Source organism: Amblyomma americanum, chromosome 9, assembly GCF_052857255.1.
Source record: "Amblyomma americanum isolate KBUSLIRL-KWMA chromosome 9, ASM5285725v1, whole genome shotgun sequence".
Classification (NCBI taxonomy): domain Eukaryota; kingdom Metazoa; phylum Arthropoda; class Arachnida; order Ixodida; family Ixodidae; genus Amblyomma; species Amblyomma americanum.
Window position 1 is genome coordinate 128,913,630 of NC_135505.1, and position 17,864 is coordinate 128,931,493.

At 43.6% G+C, this 17,864-nt stretch overlaps 1 protein-coding gene across 8 annotated transcripts; it reads right to left on the reverse strand.

Annotated features, from left to right (window-relative positions):
* Window positions 1–263: 263 nt before the first annotated feature.
* On the reverse strand, window positions 264–17,356 carry LOC144104332 (TNF receptor-associated factor 6-like). Of its 8 annotated transcripts, none has more exons than XR_013308504.1 (7): window positions 17,097–17,346; window positions 13,404–13,643; window positions 12,279–12,383; window positions 11,314–11,469; window positions 9,925–10,047; window positions 7,300–7,437; window positions 420–557 (listed from the first exon to the last, which is right to left on the reverse strand). XR_013308504.1 is itself a non-coding variant. In XM_077637267.1 (7 exons), exons 2-6 carry the CDS (start codon window positions 13,626–13,628, stop codon window positions 7,363–7,365), a joined length of 684 nt encoding a protein of 227 aa, XP_077493393.1. In that variant the 5' UTR covers window positions 13,629–13,643; window positions 17,097–17,346; the 3' UTR covers window positions 420–557; window positions 7,339–7,362. The 8 variants fall into 8 exon arrangements, 6 of the variants coding, with proteins under 6 accessions (XP_077493391.1, XP_077493393.1, XP_077493394.1 ...); XR_013308505.1 differs by having other exon boundaries at window positions 7,300–7,434; window positions 17,097–17,345; XM_077637267.1 differs by having other exon boundaries at window positions 7,339–7,437.
* Between the last annotated feature and the right edge of the window lie 508 nt (window positions 17,357–17,864).

Consider the following 17,864-nt stretch of genomic DNA (forward strand, 5'->3'; position numbering starts at 1 on the left):
AGTAAACGGGAATTCGTGCTGTGCACTCTGTTATGAGCCTCAAACGTGGCTGCACAAAAGCTGAATTTTATGGTGGTTCGAATCCTATCATGCATAAACGTTTGTTTTCTTATCGAGTTGCTGGATGTAACGCCGGACGGACGGGAGTATGAGCCATTAAAGGCGTTCGCCTTAATAAAGGTTTCAGGAAGCAAGGAAAATATTCGCGCAGCGCATGGCTGGAGCATCCAAGTGGCAAGAGCAGAATGTTGGCAAGAGCAGAATGGGAGGATAATAAGCCAATTTATTCTGGAGAACAATTTAGTCAAGTGCAGTGCACGTTATCGTTTCCTGCGTCTTATATAGAGTGTAATAAGCCCAATACCTAGGAGCGGAACTGCAAAAGATCGAACAAATCTTTCGAAGTGCAAAGATGCCACGCCAGTGTTGTTTCCAAAGATATTCAGGTATCCGAATGCAATCCTTAGGAAGTGTGGAATCTTGGGACTCCAGACCTTCAGAGCACTGTCTTCGGCGTGGACCGACGTAGAGCTAGAATCCTGAACTTCCACGTCCTCCTGGAAAGGAAACAAAATTTTGAGGCTCAATTGGAACTCTGTAAAGAAACAGATTGAGACCTATAACAGTTTTCATCCAAGTGCAAGGGGCTTTGTACGGAATCCGTACACAACAGTGCCCCTCTTTGGAAAGAACGCCGCGCTGTGGGCAGTAAGAGTTCAAGAACGAAAACTATTTGCGAATAATCGCACTATTCTGTTTCCAATGAGTTGATTGCCGTAGCGCATTAAGCAGTCACTCTACTCAAAGCGCAGGACATAGATATTCGTAGAAGTTTCATGATGTAACCGCCACATTACGATTGAAATCGTGTTTTCAGAAATGTTTGCTCTATAGGAAATCTTCACAGCCGGGCCCTAAATATCATTTTAAGAAAGGACGCGTAAATTCCAAAGCAATACATTTTAACTCCACAAAAAACTTACAAACATTGCGGTTGTTCGCTTTGTGATTATGACGAGGTGACCATTAATTTCACCAACCAATTCAGCAGGCTGCAAAGTTCTGCCCCATTTTAACTAACCTCATTTTAACTAGCCCAGGGCATCACTGATGCCCTGGAGCAATAAATTTCGCTTTAAAAAAATAACCTTTTTCTCTACTCTCCCTCTCTCTCTGTCTGCTACTCTCCTTTTTCTTTCATTTTTTATCCCCTCACCCCTTCACCTCGTGTTGGCAAACAGATTATTTTTCCGGTTAACCTCCCTGCCTTCCTCTTTTTCCTCCTCCTCCTCCTTCTCACGCCTGTGTACTGCTACACTCCATCATAAACCCCACCTTGCAGATCTCAGTCTGTGCCTGTACGTTTCTGCCCCATACGCGAGTTTTGCTGAGATTCAACTGTTATAAACTGTTCTCTTGAGAGATATTCTTTAACTGCCATTCATGATCCGATAGTACATGCTGAATGCGCTCTAGACCAATCTTGTTTTTATAGTTGTTTGACTCTCGCTGTGCGGATCTGCAGTAACTACCTGCCCTAAGAAGACTCAATCCCTACCACTTGCAGCTCCTCGCTAGCAATCGTAAACTGAGGTTGGCTTTCGTGAAAATTGAACATTACTTTAGTTTTCTGCGTATTATATCTAGACCCACTGCTCTGCTTTGTCTGCTTTAGTCATTGATTATGCTGTTCTGGCTGTTCATCCCCTGAGTGACTTAGCAAGGTAATGTCATTAGCGAATCGTAGATGAGTAAAGTGTTCAATAACTCTTAGATCTATCTGTTCTCAATCTAGTTCTTTAAATACCTTCTGTAAAGAGGAGGTGCATAGCATAGGAGATATCGTGTCTTCCTGCCTGGCACCGTTGCTTATTGAATTTTTAAAGCCGTCCTTAAAAATCTCTATGGTGGCTCTGCAGCCGTTACAGATACGTTTCAGTATTTTTAAATGAGGCTATTCTGCGCCCTCCCCCCCTACCCCGCCACCACCAGACGCCAGCTGGGGAAAGAAGGAGCAGTGGTGTTGAAAAGGGTCCAGACAAAAAAATACCCAAACCCAGTTCTGGTCAGTAATGTATGGTCGGAAATAATAGATGTTTATTATGCATTGAAAGAGGATAGCTAGATCATATAATGTTGGAATGTGAGAGGTCACCAGGCAGGGCTAAAAACATAAGAACAAATGACGCCCAGGAGACCCTTCTCGGAAGCTCGGACCCAAGAGCCCAAGAAGAAATCGGTGGACTGGCCGAAGATGCCACCGGGGTCCAAGAACTACCGACCTGCATCTAAGACGACTGCTCCAACCTCTGGTTCTAACCCCCGAAGTGCGGGATTGTCATTCGGCTAGAGAAATAAAAATTCTCTCTCTCTCTACGACCTATTCAGTAGTGCCTGAATAAGTGCTGAGGTTTTGACTAAGCCAAATGCTTTTTAGTAATCTATGCGGGCTTTGTACAGGGGGTTGGTTATATTCTGGGCATTTGTCAATCCCCTGATTAATGACGTAGGCACTTTGTGTATATTTATAAAGAAAGCATCACAAAAGCAAACCGTATGCACTCTTCAGTTTCTGATCTCGGGATTATAGCCCACATTATATATGCGAGAGCGCAAACTCATCGCTGTTTTTGTTCAGAGCAGTGTATGATGTTAATTTGCAAGGTTATTTTAATTTAGGGGCAAGTTTCTCGCCTATATTTTTCTAGATAATATGTCTTTATACTAGCTAGTTAATTTGTGATTTCCGTACTTCACGTACAAATTTCTGCAGAAAATCTAGTGTTTTGGTCTAGTAAACCATTAGTTAAACAACCTCCTGTCCAAGTGACCACTCGAGGATAGTTCACACGTCTGACAGAAATGAATTCAATACAACCAAAGTCTAACAAATCAAGCCACATATGTGATACGCTAGGCAGAAAAATGATTGGCTTGTTCATAAGTGCAAAGCTTGTTCAGAAATGCACAAAGAAAGCTTCATCTGCTGCGGCCAACTTAAAGACTGCCTTTTTCTGAAAGCTTATCCGTACTCATCATATACTAGTGCAACATTGGTAAGGGATGGTAAGTTTAACTTTAGTACATTATACTCCCACCAGGATGCGCGACTGAGAACCATGGCGAAAAAATTAAGTGAGGTGTGATGGTTTTGAACAATAGAACTCATCAGGTACTTATGTACAAGACCACGAAATACCGAGAGAGGCCGAATACAAATATCTCGGGGAATGGTAAATGAAGAACAGATGTGCACAAAAATCGTAGTTCAGAAGCGTGAGTTGGTGGGCGAGTTGGTACATGTTCAAAAAAAACGAAAAAAAAGACGCAGTACCAGGAGAACACACACAAACTGTCGCCGGAGACAGTTTGTGTGTGTCTTCTCCAGGCCCAACGTCTTTTTTTCGCTGTTTTTTTTTTCTCTTGTTCACAAAAGAAAGCACGAACAATCTGTTAGGGCAAAAGGGCTAAGAGATGCCAGGATAACGAAACTTAGTTTGTAATGGGGGTACAACAAATATGAGGTACTGAGAAGTATTTCAAAAAACATAATGATGCCAGGGCTTACTTTTTCAATGCGGAAGGATTGTATGGCTATGTATGTGGTTTCGTGTCATCACGAGCTTGTCATCACAATAACGTTGGAACAAATTGAGTTATAAGAAAGAAAAAGTGGCATTGGATAGAGCATCAAAACATCTCGCAGGGGAAATCATGAGGCGCATGTGTGATAATAGGTTAATTAATTAGAGCCAAAAATGTCCCTTAAGTGGGCGAAGACGGGGCAAAAGTGGCACCAAATTTGAAAAAGTAATATGACAACCAAATAAAACGAACACTCAAGGAGAGAACAACACAGGAAACCGGCTGGACTAATAACTGAATTCTTTATTGAGTACATACCGCCGGGTAATGAGCACATAAGAAAGTGGCTGAGCGCCAAGGGGTCAATTTGGTTTCTTCTGCTCCCATGAAGCTTTCAGGTCTTTGTTCACGAATTGTGCCTGACAGAAATAAGATACGTTGCACGACCAAACATAGAACCATGTACGCAAAGTGCCGGACCGAAGTGACTTACAAGATTCCGCTGACCTGTGGAGAATTTTACATAGGTCAGACGGGTGACTGTGCGAACGAAAGGATGTGCAAGTACAGAATAAAAGTTGGCGCCGCTAAAGATCGCAATCTTGCTTTGCATTGCAGTATATGTGCCCGCAAATGTTCCCCACGTTCCGCAGATGTCGCGATCCTGGGCTATGGGAAAACACGGAAGGCTCGTGAATTCCTAACGACTTTCCAATAGCTAAACATGGTGATGTTTGCGTCAGTTCGCCATCGATAGCGCTCACGACAAAAGAATGTTATTATTTGAATGACCAATTTTGATTGTCTGCCCTGCTTTGGCGCATGCGTAGAGATTACCCGGCGGTATGTACTCAATTAAGAATTCAGTTGTTAGTCCAGCCGATGTCCTGTGTTGTTCTCTCTTTGTGTGTTCGTCTTTTTTGAATGGTATATTTCTTGTTCAACATGCCATACCAACAGGCCCACCATTCTGCCCTGCTCAAATTTGAACACCGGAACTTGGCAGAGCTAAAGCGTGGCGCCAAATCTGAAAAAAAAACGGAAGTGTGGACAGAGCGCAGCGTGGCGCCAAATTTGAAAACTGAAAATAGGCAATAATAGAACTTGATTAATTTAGACAAATAGGGGCAAGGAAGGGCGACGACGCGTCAATGATTCTTTCAATACAGGTGCAGCAGTGATCTCATAATTTTTGAAATAAGGTTTTGCGTTTAAAATAAGTTTAGTCGTGATTGGAAGTAAATGAGAGGCCTGTTGGAAGATTACCACCAGGTGCCCATGACAAAATCACAACCGGGGCAGTACAGGGGATATGGGCTGGACTTCATTCGAAGCACGTGAAGCTCAGGATAAAATATTGTGTGAAAAACGCCTGAAGAGAAATTGTAACAGAGCAGGTGGGCAGCCCAGGTTTTTTAAACGGTTATACAAGAAGAACGTTGACTCACAATGGCGGAAAAGGACCAGGACACTAATCAGCAAGAATGCCAGGGATGAGAACAGATAAAGAGAGAGCTTTAAACGACAGGTACAAAATGCCCAAGATAAAAACTTCATTATTGAATGGAAAATAAGAAGACTGTATAATTATATCCAAATTTGAAAATTCAACCAGGCAGGAATCGTTCTATGATAACTCAAGAGGCAGGGCGCTACTCTTTGAAGCTAGATCAGGGTGCCTTAGAACGCGCACCAACAAAAAAAAAATTAACCAAGATGGCTACACATGTGCTCTGTGCTGTAAATCTGTAGAAACAATAAAACAGACTCATACTCGAAAGTGATCACATCCATGCGGATATCGATGCAGGCGCAATCACTGTCCCCAAAGCCCTGCGGTTTAGAGATAACAATGGTCGTGTGAATGAAGCTGCGGTGGAAGTTAGCAAAGAGCAATTGGAAGACTGGTGGCTCAAGAGCAGAGTGGTGACTCAGAAGCTCAGAAGTGTAGGACTGAAAATATATATAAAGAAGCCAGGAACCTTTATAGCAGCTGATAACACCGTTAAATAAAAAAATAAAAAAGCCAAGCATAGTAGCAACTTCCACCACCTCGTTTCAAAGGGAACATTCCTGTCTTCAATTCATGCTTCCACACAGAGGCGTTATCCGCACGACAACCTGATACCACCCTTCTGGATACAAGCGCTAGATTGAGCTGCTTATATGTGTGGGTCAAAAACCGAGTGATAACTGGAGCGCATAATGTCTCTCTGTCTTGGTTACCTCTTCACACGATCTGGAGGCTTTTATAATCGGTGTGGTATACGAGAGTATAGAGAGTCCAGGAACTGCGCAATGCACTAAGACACCCATACCTTAGTCTTCTGCATAAATGGCGACTATTTGGCTCCGGCGCTTTGAAGCGCATCAAAAGTTTTTGTGAAAAAGAATGACGAGCACTGAAATTGGGCATTGAAACTTCCTGGTGTACTAGTTTTGCGTTGTGAAACAGAAAACTCAAACATGCGCGCTACCAATGTAAATGTTGCTATGACTTTTTCCTCCTGTGCACGTTTACACCTGTTACGAATTCGCTACTGTGCTAGCCCGAGCGTAACACGCGGTAAGTCATAGTCTATAGACTTTAGAAATGTAAAGAAGCGTGTTTCTTTGATAAATTATTGGCATAGCCGTATTGAATTCGATAGTGTTAAATATATTAAGTATGCGTACTTTTTAAACCCGCCGCAGTGGCTCAGTGGTTAGAGCGCTCAGCTACTGGTCCGGAGTACCCGGGTGCGAACCCGACCGGGGCGGCAGCGTTTCGATGGAGGCGAAACGCAAAAAGGCGCCCGTGTGCTGCGCGATGTCTGTGCACGTCAAAGATCCCCAGGTCGTCGAAATTGTTCCGGAGCCCTCCACTACGGCACCTCTTTCTACCTTTCTTATATCAGCCCCTCCTCTATACAATCTCTTACGGCGCGGTTCAGGTGTCCGCCGAGATGTGAGACAGTTACTGTGCCGTTTCTTTTCAACCAACAACCAATTATTATGATTAGTTTTTATCTACCCACTTCTGTCCGAAATGTATGCCAGTCTATTGCAGATTAGAGCCGACCTGTTTGATTGGGATAATATTATGCCTACCGAAAATATTGAGAAGGCTATCGAGTTTTCTTCACGAGCTTTACTGACCTAACAGAACAGACGTTTAAACTGAACCTATCGCACCACGCCTCGACTCAATGGATGTGGGACAAAACTCAGTGCGACAAAAACAACGCATATGACGTCCTAATGCGCACATGGGCCCAGAATGTTTTGCTTTGAAGAATAGTGCTAGTTTCAATAAACACTATCTTTGTTGGATTTGCTTTTGTATTAAACAAGAAAATATGGCTTCATATTTGATGAATGCAGCTTGACGACAAAGTTTATTGCTGTTCACTTTTAGATGATTGGATTCCCCACAACAACATGGATAAGAAAGACTAGCTTGGTCAGCGAGAGCTCAAATGACAATGTATACACATTGTATAGCTCAGAAGTCAATTTGAGCTTCAAGCACATTATGTTATTCGATCGACGCATTCTAAGTATGGAATGCATGCGCGCCTTTCCCGCCGGCGCAGGCTTCATCTAGACGTACAATTGTATTCGCTGAGTTTTTTGCTGGTTTCAGGTTATACATGGAATGAACGAACTGGAGTATGGTTTTATTTGAAGGCCAGCAAAAAAAAACTATAGACACCATAATCGCTTTTACAACACCTCGCAAAGCTGCGATCTGCAGGCAACGCAGCGCCGGACCTCTGTCGGCAGCTTCTCCTGTCCTCAATGTGTCGTCACAACCTCTTGACCAACCACAGGCGGCGGCGCGACCCACTGTGTGCTCCGGGGTGTGCTCTGCTAAAAATGAGATTTCGCGCTTGTTTTTTGCCTAAGATAAGATCCATATTTAAGTACGCAGCATAAAAAACTTTAGCACGCTTCTGCATGCTCGATTCTCAGAAAAAGTGCTTTAGTGGCATTTAAATACACTTAGATAAGAAGGAACAGAAATTCTGATCCAGTGTCACTGAACAGAAAGCGCAATTGCACAACTTCATCAAAACAACAATTTCAAACTTTATTTCAAAGATCTGAAGATCTCGCAGTACTCATGTTCCCAGACAGAGAGAGAATGTGTGTTAAAAACAAGTTCGTGACGTTTTTTGAAGCACGCCGCGATGATGCCTCCGTCTCAACAGTAGTATCGCGCTTTCGACACGCAAACTTAGATTGCAACTGTACAGTCAGAAGGCGCGTTTTTTTTAAATTCTAGCGCTTAGCATCTCGTAATTGTGTGAAGTGAGCTAAGGGCAAAGATGGAGAGTGCTCTTCATTGAAGCCAAAAGGCCCTTTATTGAAGAAAAACTAGTAAAAGCCGCCGTTTTGACGATCACGACTAATTGCTTCATTCGAGGGGTTCCGTGAGAAAACTAGTGAAAATATGGCGCAAAAAAACCATTTGAATACTCTCCACAATGCATGTGTTGTCCGCCTAGTTATCCGCAAAGCGAATGCAAAGCAGGCTAATGGGAAGAAGACAAGGCAGCAAAGACAAAACATTGCTTGCTGGATGCACCTTGACGACCTCTCCTGCTGACTCCTTACAGGACTAGCTGCTTCTGTGAGCTGCGTGGAGACGTGCAAAATGAAAAAAGAAAAAAAAAAGAAGAAAAGAAAAGTTATAATGGAAACTTACGGAGTCAGATTGTGAGCCACAGGAGTTAAAAAGCAGAGCTTAAAGGTCTGTGTCACTGATTCGTTCAGATGCCACAGTGGAAATAAAAAGTTTAAGCTTAGCGAAGCCTGAAATGCAAATGAGTTGAAATTTTACGCTACGAAAATTATAAACCTATTTAATAAACCCCGGCGTCCGTAGTGTTTTACGGCCCTGCAGCATTAGGTTTTCTGCTGCGCTTCGCACGCGTGGTAAACATCTTCGGTTTTGCATCGATAATCAGGTAAGAGCGGCAGAATAGTTACTTCACCAGGCCTTACTTAATTAGGATCCGCCTTTTTCCCGCATTCTCAGAATGCTGGAGCATATAGCATTTATCTATAGCGGTTAAAAATGCCGCAACCCGCCAATGTGATATAAGGAAAGCTCCGTAAGCTTTTAAATACGGGACGTGAACTTCAGTTTATGACCGCCCTTCATGGCGGAGAAATACGAAGGAAATGAAATTCTTCATCCTGCACTGGTTATTGCCTTGCTATTCACACTATTCGTTTCGGGTCGCATAGGCGCTTGAGAAATGTTACGACCAAAGAAAGCAGGAATAGCAGCTTTGGGATAAAAACATCCGCTTCTCTGTGCATTGCACACGTGCTCTGCATTTGGATGTCCTCTAGAATGCGAGCAAATGGTAAAAAAAAAAATAAGAAAGCTTTGAAGTGGAAGAGAGACTCTGGACTTCTAATTCTTATTAATCTTAACTATTTCGGTTTATGGGGGTTTAACGTCCCAATGCGACTAAGGCTATGAGGGACGCCGTTGTGAAAGGCTCCGGAAATTTCGGCCACCTGGGGTTCATTAACGTGCATTTACATCGCACAGTACACGGGCCTCTAGCATTTCACCTTCATCTAAATGCAACCGCCGCGGCCGGGTTCGAACACGCATCTGTCGGTTTATGATTGGTTTATGTTTTAGGGGTGTTTAACGTCCCAAAGCGACTCAGGCTATGAGGGACGCCATAGTGAAGGGCTCCAGAAATTTCGACCACCTGGGGTTCTTTTACGTGAACTGACATCGCACAGCACACGGGCCTCTAGAACTTCGCCTCCATCGAAATTCGACCGCCGCGGCCGGGATCGAACCCGCGTCTTTCGGGTCAGCAGCCGAGCGCCTTAACTACTCAGCAACCACGGCGGCCTAAATGTTAACTATAGCACTTCATTAACGCATAAGTGATAATCTTCTGTGAAGAACCTCTCTAAAACCATATGGTTGCATTGATTCTGTTATTAAGAAGTCTGTGAACTCTGAGAACTTGCCTCAGCGCGCAGGGAAAATCAGTTATGTCCATGGTCGTATGGAAACTCTCGTGATTACTGGGAGTGAAAATAGTGCAGTAATTTTCAAGATTTTATGCAGCAGTGACTTCATACTTTAGATGTGTACAATCTATATAAAAAGTCGAAATAAATTTAGGGTATCCATCAGACAATGTGCTCAAAGCAAGTCCTCCTTGTTGCTCGTTGTCATGTTTTCCGGGTACGTTACGAGCTATACATGCAATCCAAGTATACTTCTCGCCGTAAAAGGAGTCTCACAGTGCACACACAAGGAACTGGCTTCGGTAACTCACGCCAAGAAAAATATGAAAGCTTAGCTTGCATACTTACGTCAACAGAAACATAATTCTTTGGGTTGGGAGCAGTCACCAATGGCAAGCTACTTGAGCACGACTGCTCTCGGTTTTCCGGTCTCACAGCGTTTGGATTCTCAGCACATACTGCCTCGTGTGTCTGAAAATTGCACACCACAAGGATATGAACTCGTGAAATCCGATGTCATTCCTCACGAAGTGCTTATAGTCCTTAAGTGCGCCGATATACTATAGGCTGCAGTTTGATATTTGCACCTTGGGATTTTTTTTTTCTCTTCAAGGACTGCGAGTCGTGCTCTGAAATATCAGTATTGCTGTGTGGGATTTAACGTTTCAAAGCTACATATGCGCAATGACCGAAACAGTAGAGAATCGGTACCAGAACAACTTCGAACACCTAGCTGGGGCTCTGTAACATGCAATACATTTCACAGCACACGAGCATTTAGGGATTTCGCCTACATATGAGCCGCCATCTCCGCGTCCAAACTGCAGGCCAGAGTTTCCAAAAAGATTACTGCCAAGAATTGCAGCGCGTTGTTTTTTTAAAGTTTTTTTTCAGAATCAAGAAGAAACTGCCTAGTGTGAAGATACTACAAAGAAAGTCGCTGATCACTCTCTACCAACATACGTCCGGCTTCCACAGCAGGCACGATATTGCTAGTAAAATCTCAACTAACGGAAGTTCCCTGCATATAGCAAAATCATTGCGTGCATGACTGAGCCCAAATTTCTGAGTGTCAGTATATTAGAGGACGGCCGCTTTTAATCTCTAACCACTCCAACAGTCTAATTATTAGGGTCGTATAAAGACCAGTAAAACCCTGACCACAACTGCCTATTTCTTCAGTACAGGTGGTAATAAAGTAGCAGTCACGAAGAAAAAGGATACAGCAGAAGACGGCATAAATATGCAGTCATGCTGTTTATTTGCTCTTTAACTCTATAGATTATATACAGAGAAATGACACCCAGAGCTAATGTTTTTATTCCCGAGGTACAGAGCAATAAATGCACATATCCCTCTAATTCTCTTCCTTACTGCCCATTCAGTGAATCGCAACCTCTATTAGAGATTCAGGACTGAGTGGCGTTTCTTGTAGGAGTTAATAAACGAAGGTTTACAAAATTAGAATATAGTAACGGCACTTAATATTTCATCGATTGTTCGTCGATGTTTGATTTTTTCATGTCTGTATGCGATTATCAATCTAGCGGAAATCAAAAAAGACTACGCGGCCTTGCCGAGGCTGCCCACCAAGCCTGAAGCAAAATAAGGTTATGGGCATCCACTTTGTGTTTTTTTAATAATTACTGGAGAGAACCGTACAAATGACGAGCTATTATAAAACAATGCATGCCTGCTCAACCCGTCCGAACTGAGTAGACAACGAAACAAACGTACCTGAAGATCTATTTGCGGGAACGCAGTTACGCAGTAACGGCATTGCACAATTTTACGCGGGCAGTTAGTGTTGTGCTGCTTCCAGTTGATTCCTTTTATGTGGTGTTGGCATTGCGTGCAAAATAGTTTTGTCTTTTCGCACTTGAGAAAGTGATCCTGAAATAAAACATTTTAGATGAAGCAGATTAATGTCATGACTGAACAATTTATTTTCTGCAAGAGACCTCATTACTTATTTACATGCTAAGCTGCTCGCATGTTTCATTAATAAATCAGTCATCCTCCTCTAGTTAGCCTTCCCCAGTTACGGCCTGTCCTAGTTACGAAGTGTAAGCATAGTAGGTCTAATTGTCAGGAATTGACGGAATTCTTCGTCAGTCTGTAATTAGCGCATTAATCGACAACTAAAAGTGAGAACACTTAGTCCAGTTTATTTAGAGGAAACACCTGTATTTAGTAGATTTGCAATAGAAGACCAATGATTCTTTAGCATCTACACAAGCAGAGCCATACGGCTGCATTCTGCGTTTTCTTCGAATTTCTTCCTAAGCAATGCACACCAAAGGGCTCCTATATTGTCAAAGCTGATCAGGATTTACAGTCATTGGATTGAAAGATGCTATAATTGGCGAGCGAAGAAGACTAAACAAAAGGCGCAGTCCCTAACCTGTACTGCATTGATCTAAAAAAATGGTATGTTCTGAAACAAAAATAAAAAACTTGATGATCTGCATAAATGTAATTTCGATAACCTTCAGGCACACGGTCCGTTTACTGTCTATTTACATGCTGCTGTCCGATGTGCATCAGCGAGAACGGTGATAGGTTCACAAAGAAGGAGATTCAGATTAACGATTCTATACACAGCGTGTAGGTACACATTAGAATAAAGAATAGGATACACTTCGCTGACGACTAGCATCGTGACATGTAAAAATAGCAGCCGTATTTTCATAAGTAATTACCTCTATTGTCCGGAAAGCAAAGTAAGCCGTGCAGCCAAGCTCCTCGTTAGGGCAGAACACAACTTGGTCTTTTATAATTTCGAAAATTTCAAATGCTTCGTAGAGCTGAAAACGCAGAAATAAACCACATTTTTTGTCCACAAAAAACTTTCCTAGGTTTTGAAATGATATGCTAAAGATCAAAGTCGCATTACTAGAAACAAAATTGGTGATGGAAGCCCACAGTCAATTGGAGTGACTTTGGAGTTAGATCTCCAAAGACCGTTGCAGTGTTGGGGCTCTCGGATATAATTTGTGTATATTAGCCCAGCGAATAGCACAAAATACTCCGTGCATGAGACGTTCCGGCAAAGAAAATAGGCGTAATCTTGGTAGCAAGCTGAACAAGTATACAAGAAATAACTTTGAAGAAGTTTTATCAAATTTTTGAGCTGTTTTCTTCTCTCTGACCACTCTTGCGTTAGATATACTTTGAACTTATGACCAGCGGAATGGGTTATGACGAAATTAGGTGCATCGGTGGCCATCCACTGGTTAATAAAATAAACACAGCCATAACAAAATCAATGAGATCACTGCGGCACCCTCATTGGAGGAATGTGTAAGCATTGACGCCTCCTCGCCCCTCTTTGCCTAAACTAATCAAGTTCCATCATTGGCCATTGTGAGTGTTAAAACTCGGCGCCACGCTTCGTTTTCAAATTTGGCGCCACGCTTCGCTCCGTCCACGCTTCCGGTTTTTCAAATTCGGCGCCACGCTTTAGTTTCGACCAATTCCGGTGTTTTCAAATTTGGCGCCAATTTTGCACCGGCTACGCCCATTTTAAACCCCGCACGTTCTAATTATGTAACTAATTACCCCGCATGTACCTCCTGATTTCCCCTGCGAAATTTTTTTTATGCTCTATCTAATGCAACCATTTTTTTTCTTATAACTCAATTCGTTCGAACTTTATCGTGATGACAAGCTCGTGATGACACGAAACCCGCAAACAGGCATACAATGCTTACGCACTAAAAAAAAGGCTGGCAGCACGCTGGGCCTCAAGCTCAGAAATTGCTAAAGAACAAAAGATTGCTAAGCAGCTCCTTCCGCCTTCGCAAGAGCCAACTGTGAATGCCCACCTTATCCAAGGGGATGTCCCTGTCCTCGTACTTGCAAAATATCGCAGCAGCCGGACTCTGCATGGCAACGCAGACGTTGCAGAACGCATGTCCCTGCTCGTCCTGGTACATTTCCATCGAAAGCATGCCGCACGTTGAGCACATGACACGACGCGGCAGCTCGTCGGCGAATCTGACTTTGCGAGTTCCTCCCGGCAAATCTCGGTAGTCCACATCGGCTCCCATTGGTGCTTAGTAAGGCTGCGAGTCAAAAGCGCTAGTATGATGTTAATGAAGAAACGTTAATCCTGATCGGCATTATTGCTATGTGAAGGTAACTGGTAAGAGCATCATGTTCGTTCACTAGCTAGCAGAATATCATAATACATCCGCTATTTGTCATGGCCCTGTGACGTAACAGCTGTGAGCAGCGGCTGGTGTCAGTTCATAGCGCGCATACGGCGCGACGTAACTTTTCTGGTAAGTGAAACCTCAATAAGACTTAATGCACGTTTTAATACGACAGCCACCCAACTGATATATACTCATGTGATGGGGTGCATACGCCACGGGCTAACATGTAGCCGCTATATCGCGCGCTGTTTCCAAATTCCACCCGGTTAGACCATTCTTTTACGGTCGCCACAAACACCATGAACACTGCAAAACCACGAAATATATTTATCGCAATAAATATTTTAACCGATGTTGAGGGGTTACACCGGGAAAAGGGTGTACGAGCATCGAAAGTGCGACTGTCTCCAATTTCGGTTTGGTTTGGTTTATGGGGGTTTAACGTCCCAAAGCGACTCAGGCTATGATGGGCGCCGTAGTGAAGGGCTCCGGAAATTTTGACCGCCTGTGGTTCTTTAAGGTGCACTTACAACGCACAGTCCACGCGCCTCTAGAATTTCGCCTCCAGCGAAATTCGACTTGTGTGGCCGGGATTGAACCGGCGTGCTTTGGGTGAGCAGCCGAACACCGTAACCACTGAACCACAGCGGTGGCCCCTCTTCAGTTTCAAAGGACTGATAAATACATTGCCGCAGTAACTAACTGGTTACAGAGTACCGCTGGTAAGCAAGACGAGGGCTCAGCCGTAACACTTGTAAACTGCGGCCGCATAATATTGAAGGCGGCGTGCTCAAGAACTCGTCCGCAGACAATTGTGTGTCAGTTTAAACAGCTGCGATATGCTTAGTGAACGCGGCACCTACACTGAAACTTTCTTGTTTTAGTTGTACACTAGGGACATGGATTTTAATATTTAAAAGTGAATGAAGAAAGTTGTCGCTTAATGACTTGCTTAGAAAGTTACATTTTGTTTTCGGAAAGAAAATATTTGGCGTTTTACTGACAACTAGAAAAGGCTTTCGGGGACACTGAACCTTGCCTTGAGAGTGTTCCTTAGAGTTGGCGCGCCCAGTTCGGGAACGAAGGAATGGAGGTTTCACTCCAACACTTGTCCAACTAGTTTTCTTTAAAGCGAAGTCACTTCACTCAGACGTCACGAGCCTCTCGACCAATGAAGCTCTTCTTGCAACAACTATGAGAAACGCCGGGTATTCTGTCGAACGGAAAACTTAACGCTTTCGCATTACGGCGAGAACTTGCCCGCCTGTAGTTGTACAAAATGCTAATTAAATCAAGAATGTAGCAGGCACTGAGTAGGATGTATGCATTTTTAAATGTAAGGCATACACGCTGAGAAGCAAGTTGAAAAGCTCGGCAGAAAATTGATAAGTCCCACGACTTTTATTTAAATGCTCTGAATTTTGATGTAACTACAGAGCCACTTGAAATGAGCTGGGCGCTGACAACAATAAAGCGAATGATATCCTTTCAAGCAAAGCCAACGTTGTGCCCGTCAAGCATCACTGGGCGTTAAACACAGGCAGTAGACCTTTCTGATTTAGTTTATAAAAGACATTTCTGTTTTATGATTCTTAAAAAGCGTTTGCCTCCGTGCCGTCATAAATTATTCACGAGAGCGATAAGACTTCTTAGAAGGTTTCAGTGCGGTAAACTAAGCAACCTCATTCTTAGGCATTTTTTTATTTTTCTGCCTGAATGCATAGTCGCAAAAGCCTCCACCCTCTTACGTTTCTCCTTACTGAAACGTTGGTCCAGGGCTTGTTCAACTTCAGACATTTCGTAGCACGAAACCAGCATTATTTGTCTGCGAACCATAAGGAAGCAGAGGCCGCTAGCTCCCTTTCCCTAATCGGTTTAGGTTTTAATTTGCTCGATTCAAAAGGAGATTGCATTTAGCGATACTTCTCGGTGGCAGCCCAAATAGAATGCGATGTTTACGGAAACTGAGAGTTTACGCACACTGAAGACTCGACGACTTTACTGCGTTGCAAACTCAACCTGTAAACTCGGATACACAGACGGCTCATACCGTGGCTCAAGCGCGTGTCTTGTACTGAAAAACTGTTGAGCGTTGGACGGTGGGTCCGACACTAATTCAGGGTGGCTGAGGACGATCCGCTATTGTCAGCCGCTGCAGTTATTTCATGCCACATGGCATCGCAACCAGCAGCTAGTTCTCAGCAGCGCTAATGTCAGTCCAAGTTACGCTCGGGAGCATTCTTTTCAAGCCTCAAGAAGTACTTTGGTTTGGTCTAGTTGGTTCATAGCTGTAGTTGATGTCAGGACGGCGCGAAAGGAACAAGGACGAGAGGCACAAGAACACAACTGGAAGCCTGCGGGTGGCCGTACCTTGTAGGAATGAGATTTAGTTTTCACGTATTTGCCTACAAAACAATATCAACATAACTGGGAATAAAAATGATGAAGAAAGGCTCAAGTGTCCGAAGTAAGCAAGTTTTCTTTTCAAAGTGCTGACCTCGTTAGAGTGTTCTCTTTTCAAACAGTGCAACGAAAATTAAGAAGCAGCCACAAATTAAGGCAACTTTCATTTGCGAACGAAGGCACAACAGTTAACTTTGCTACTTTACCAGCCCTCGGTTTAAACCAAAGCAAGGGATGAGGAATATTCTATCATGACGTTCAGGTTGAGGTGTTGAATGCTACAGGTGCGGTTAGCCTTGCTTTGTCTGGTGGCAATTGCTCCACCGCAGCGTCCCTTCGATATTAACAATGCCGCATCTACCCCGCTAAGCGCACAGTCTCTTATAATAGCAAACATTCTCTCCCGCAGTCACCATCTATGCACACAATCAATCCACACAGTCCACATCGCAGTCCACTCCAGAAGCCACCATCTATGCACATATTCAGTCACAATAGAACATAGGCCATTTTAGTGCCGCACTCATTATACACATTCACTCACAGTATAAAGTAGTCCACTCCGGAAGACACCATCTACGCACACATTCAATCGCAGTAGGCCATAGTCCGTTCCTGCTGTCACCATCTAAAAACAAGATCCGTGTTCTGCAGAAATGTTAAAAGAAGGCGTGCAGCCTCCCTTCTGCATGTCTGGTTTCCACTCGAGTAGACAATGTCCTGCACTGTGCTGTGACGGGTGCCTGTCTTCTTGAAGGAAGCGAACATCACATGCCTTTCCGCGTTGTACTCTGGGCAGCACATAATATAATATTCGATATCCCCGCACGTTATATTATGTACTGCCCAGAGTACTACGCGCACCAAGTCATCGAACTTTACGCAGCTAAAGTGCTACGAAGGCTCAAAATGAGCTGTTTGCGTGTTGCACTTGGGATAGAAAAGATCAAATCGTACCTCGAGTGCAGAAACAGGCCTTGCTGTTTCAAGAAGAGAACACACAGCGAGAAGCGAAAAAAGTAAATGCTTCGAATGTTCCTTCAGCCTTGTCAAGAGGAGGAGCTGAAACCGGGCGCACACCGCCTCATGGCAGCCATCCAAAAAGTTGCTAGGCGACGGGCAAGAGCGATATCACGTCTAGCGCCCACTCTGATAACGGCTCAGAATGAAGGTCAAAAACCGATTCTGCTCTCGGACACGGAACTAGTAGCGAGCGGATGCGCGCGCGACGACAACTGCTGAAAGGGCGGAACTGGTGTCCCTGCTATCACGTAGAAGCCTGAGTAAAATCCACCGCTCGGCGAACACAAAAGCGAAATGTCCCGTACCGACTGCAGCGCCTTCAAGTATGGGCTTGCGCTGATAATATCGGGCGCTCTTGTTTCGTTCAAACGATTGTCTAATTTTATTCCGACAGAGGAAACTACGAAACACTAACTGAAGGAACGTTTCATTGTTTTACTTTTGCACTCTTAGTTCCTCAAAGGCCTCACGTAGGCTACTTGATTCTCTAGTGGCGACACAACTGCTTATATTGAACGGTTCCCTCTTTTTCTTTGACATGTTTATAAACCTTTGTACCGCTTTAATAACCTAAATCTGCGTCTTTTAACAGCACCGCCAAGCTAAAATACTGCTGAAACATTGTTTAACATCCTGAGCTTCTTTAAAAAAGTTCTCGTGAAATTTTAATATGAATACGCTTTGTTAGATTCCTTTTCATAA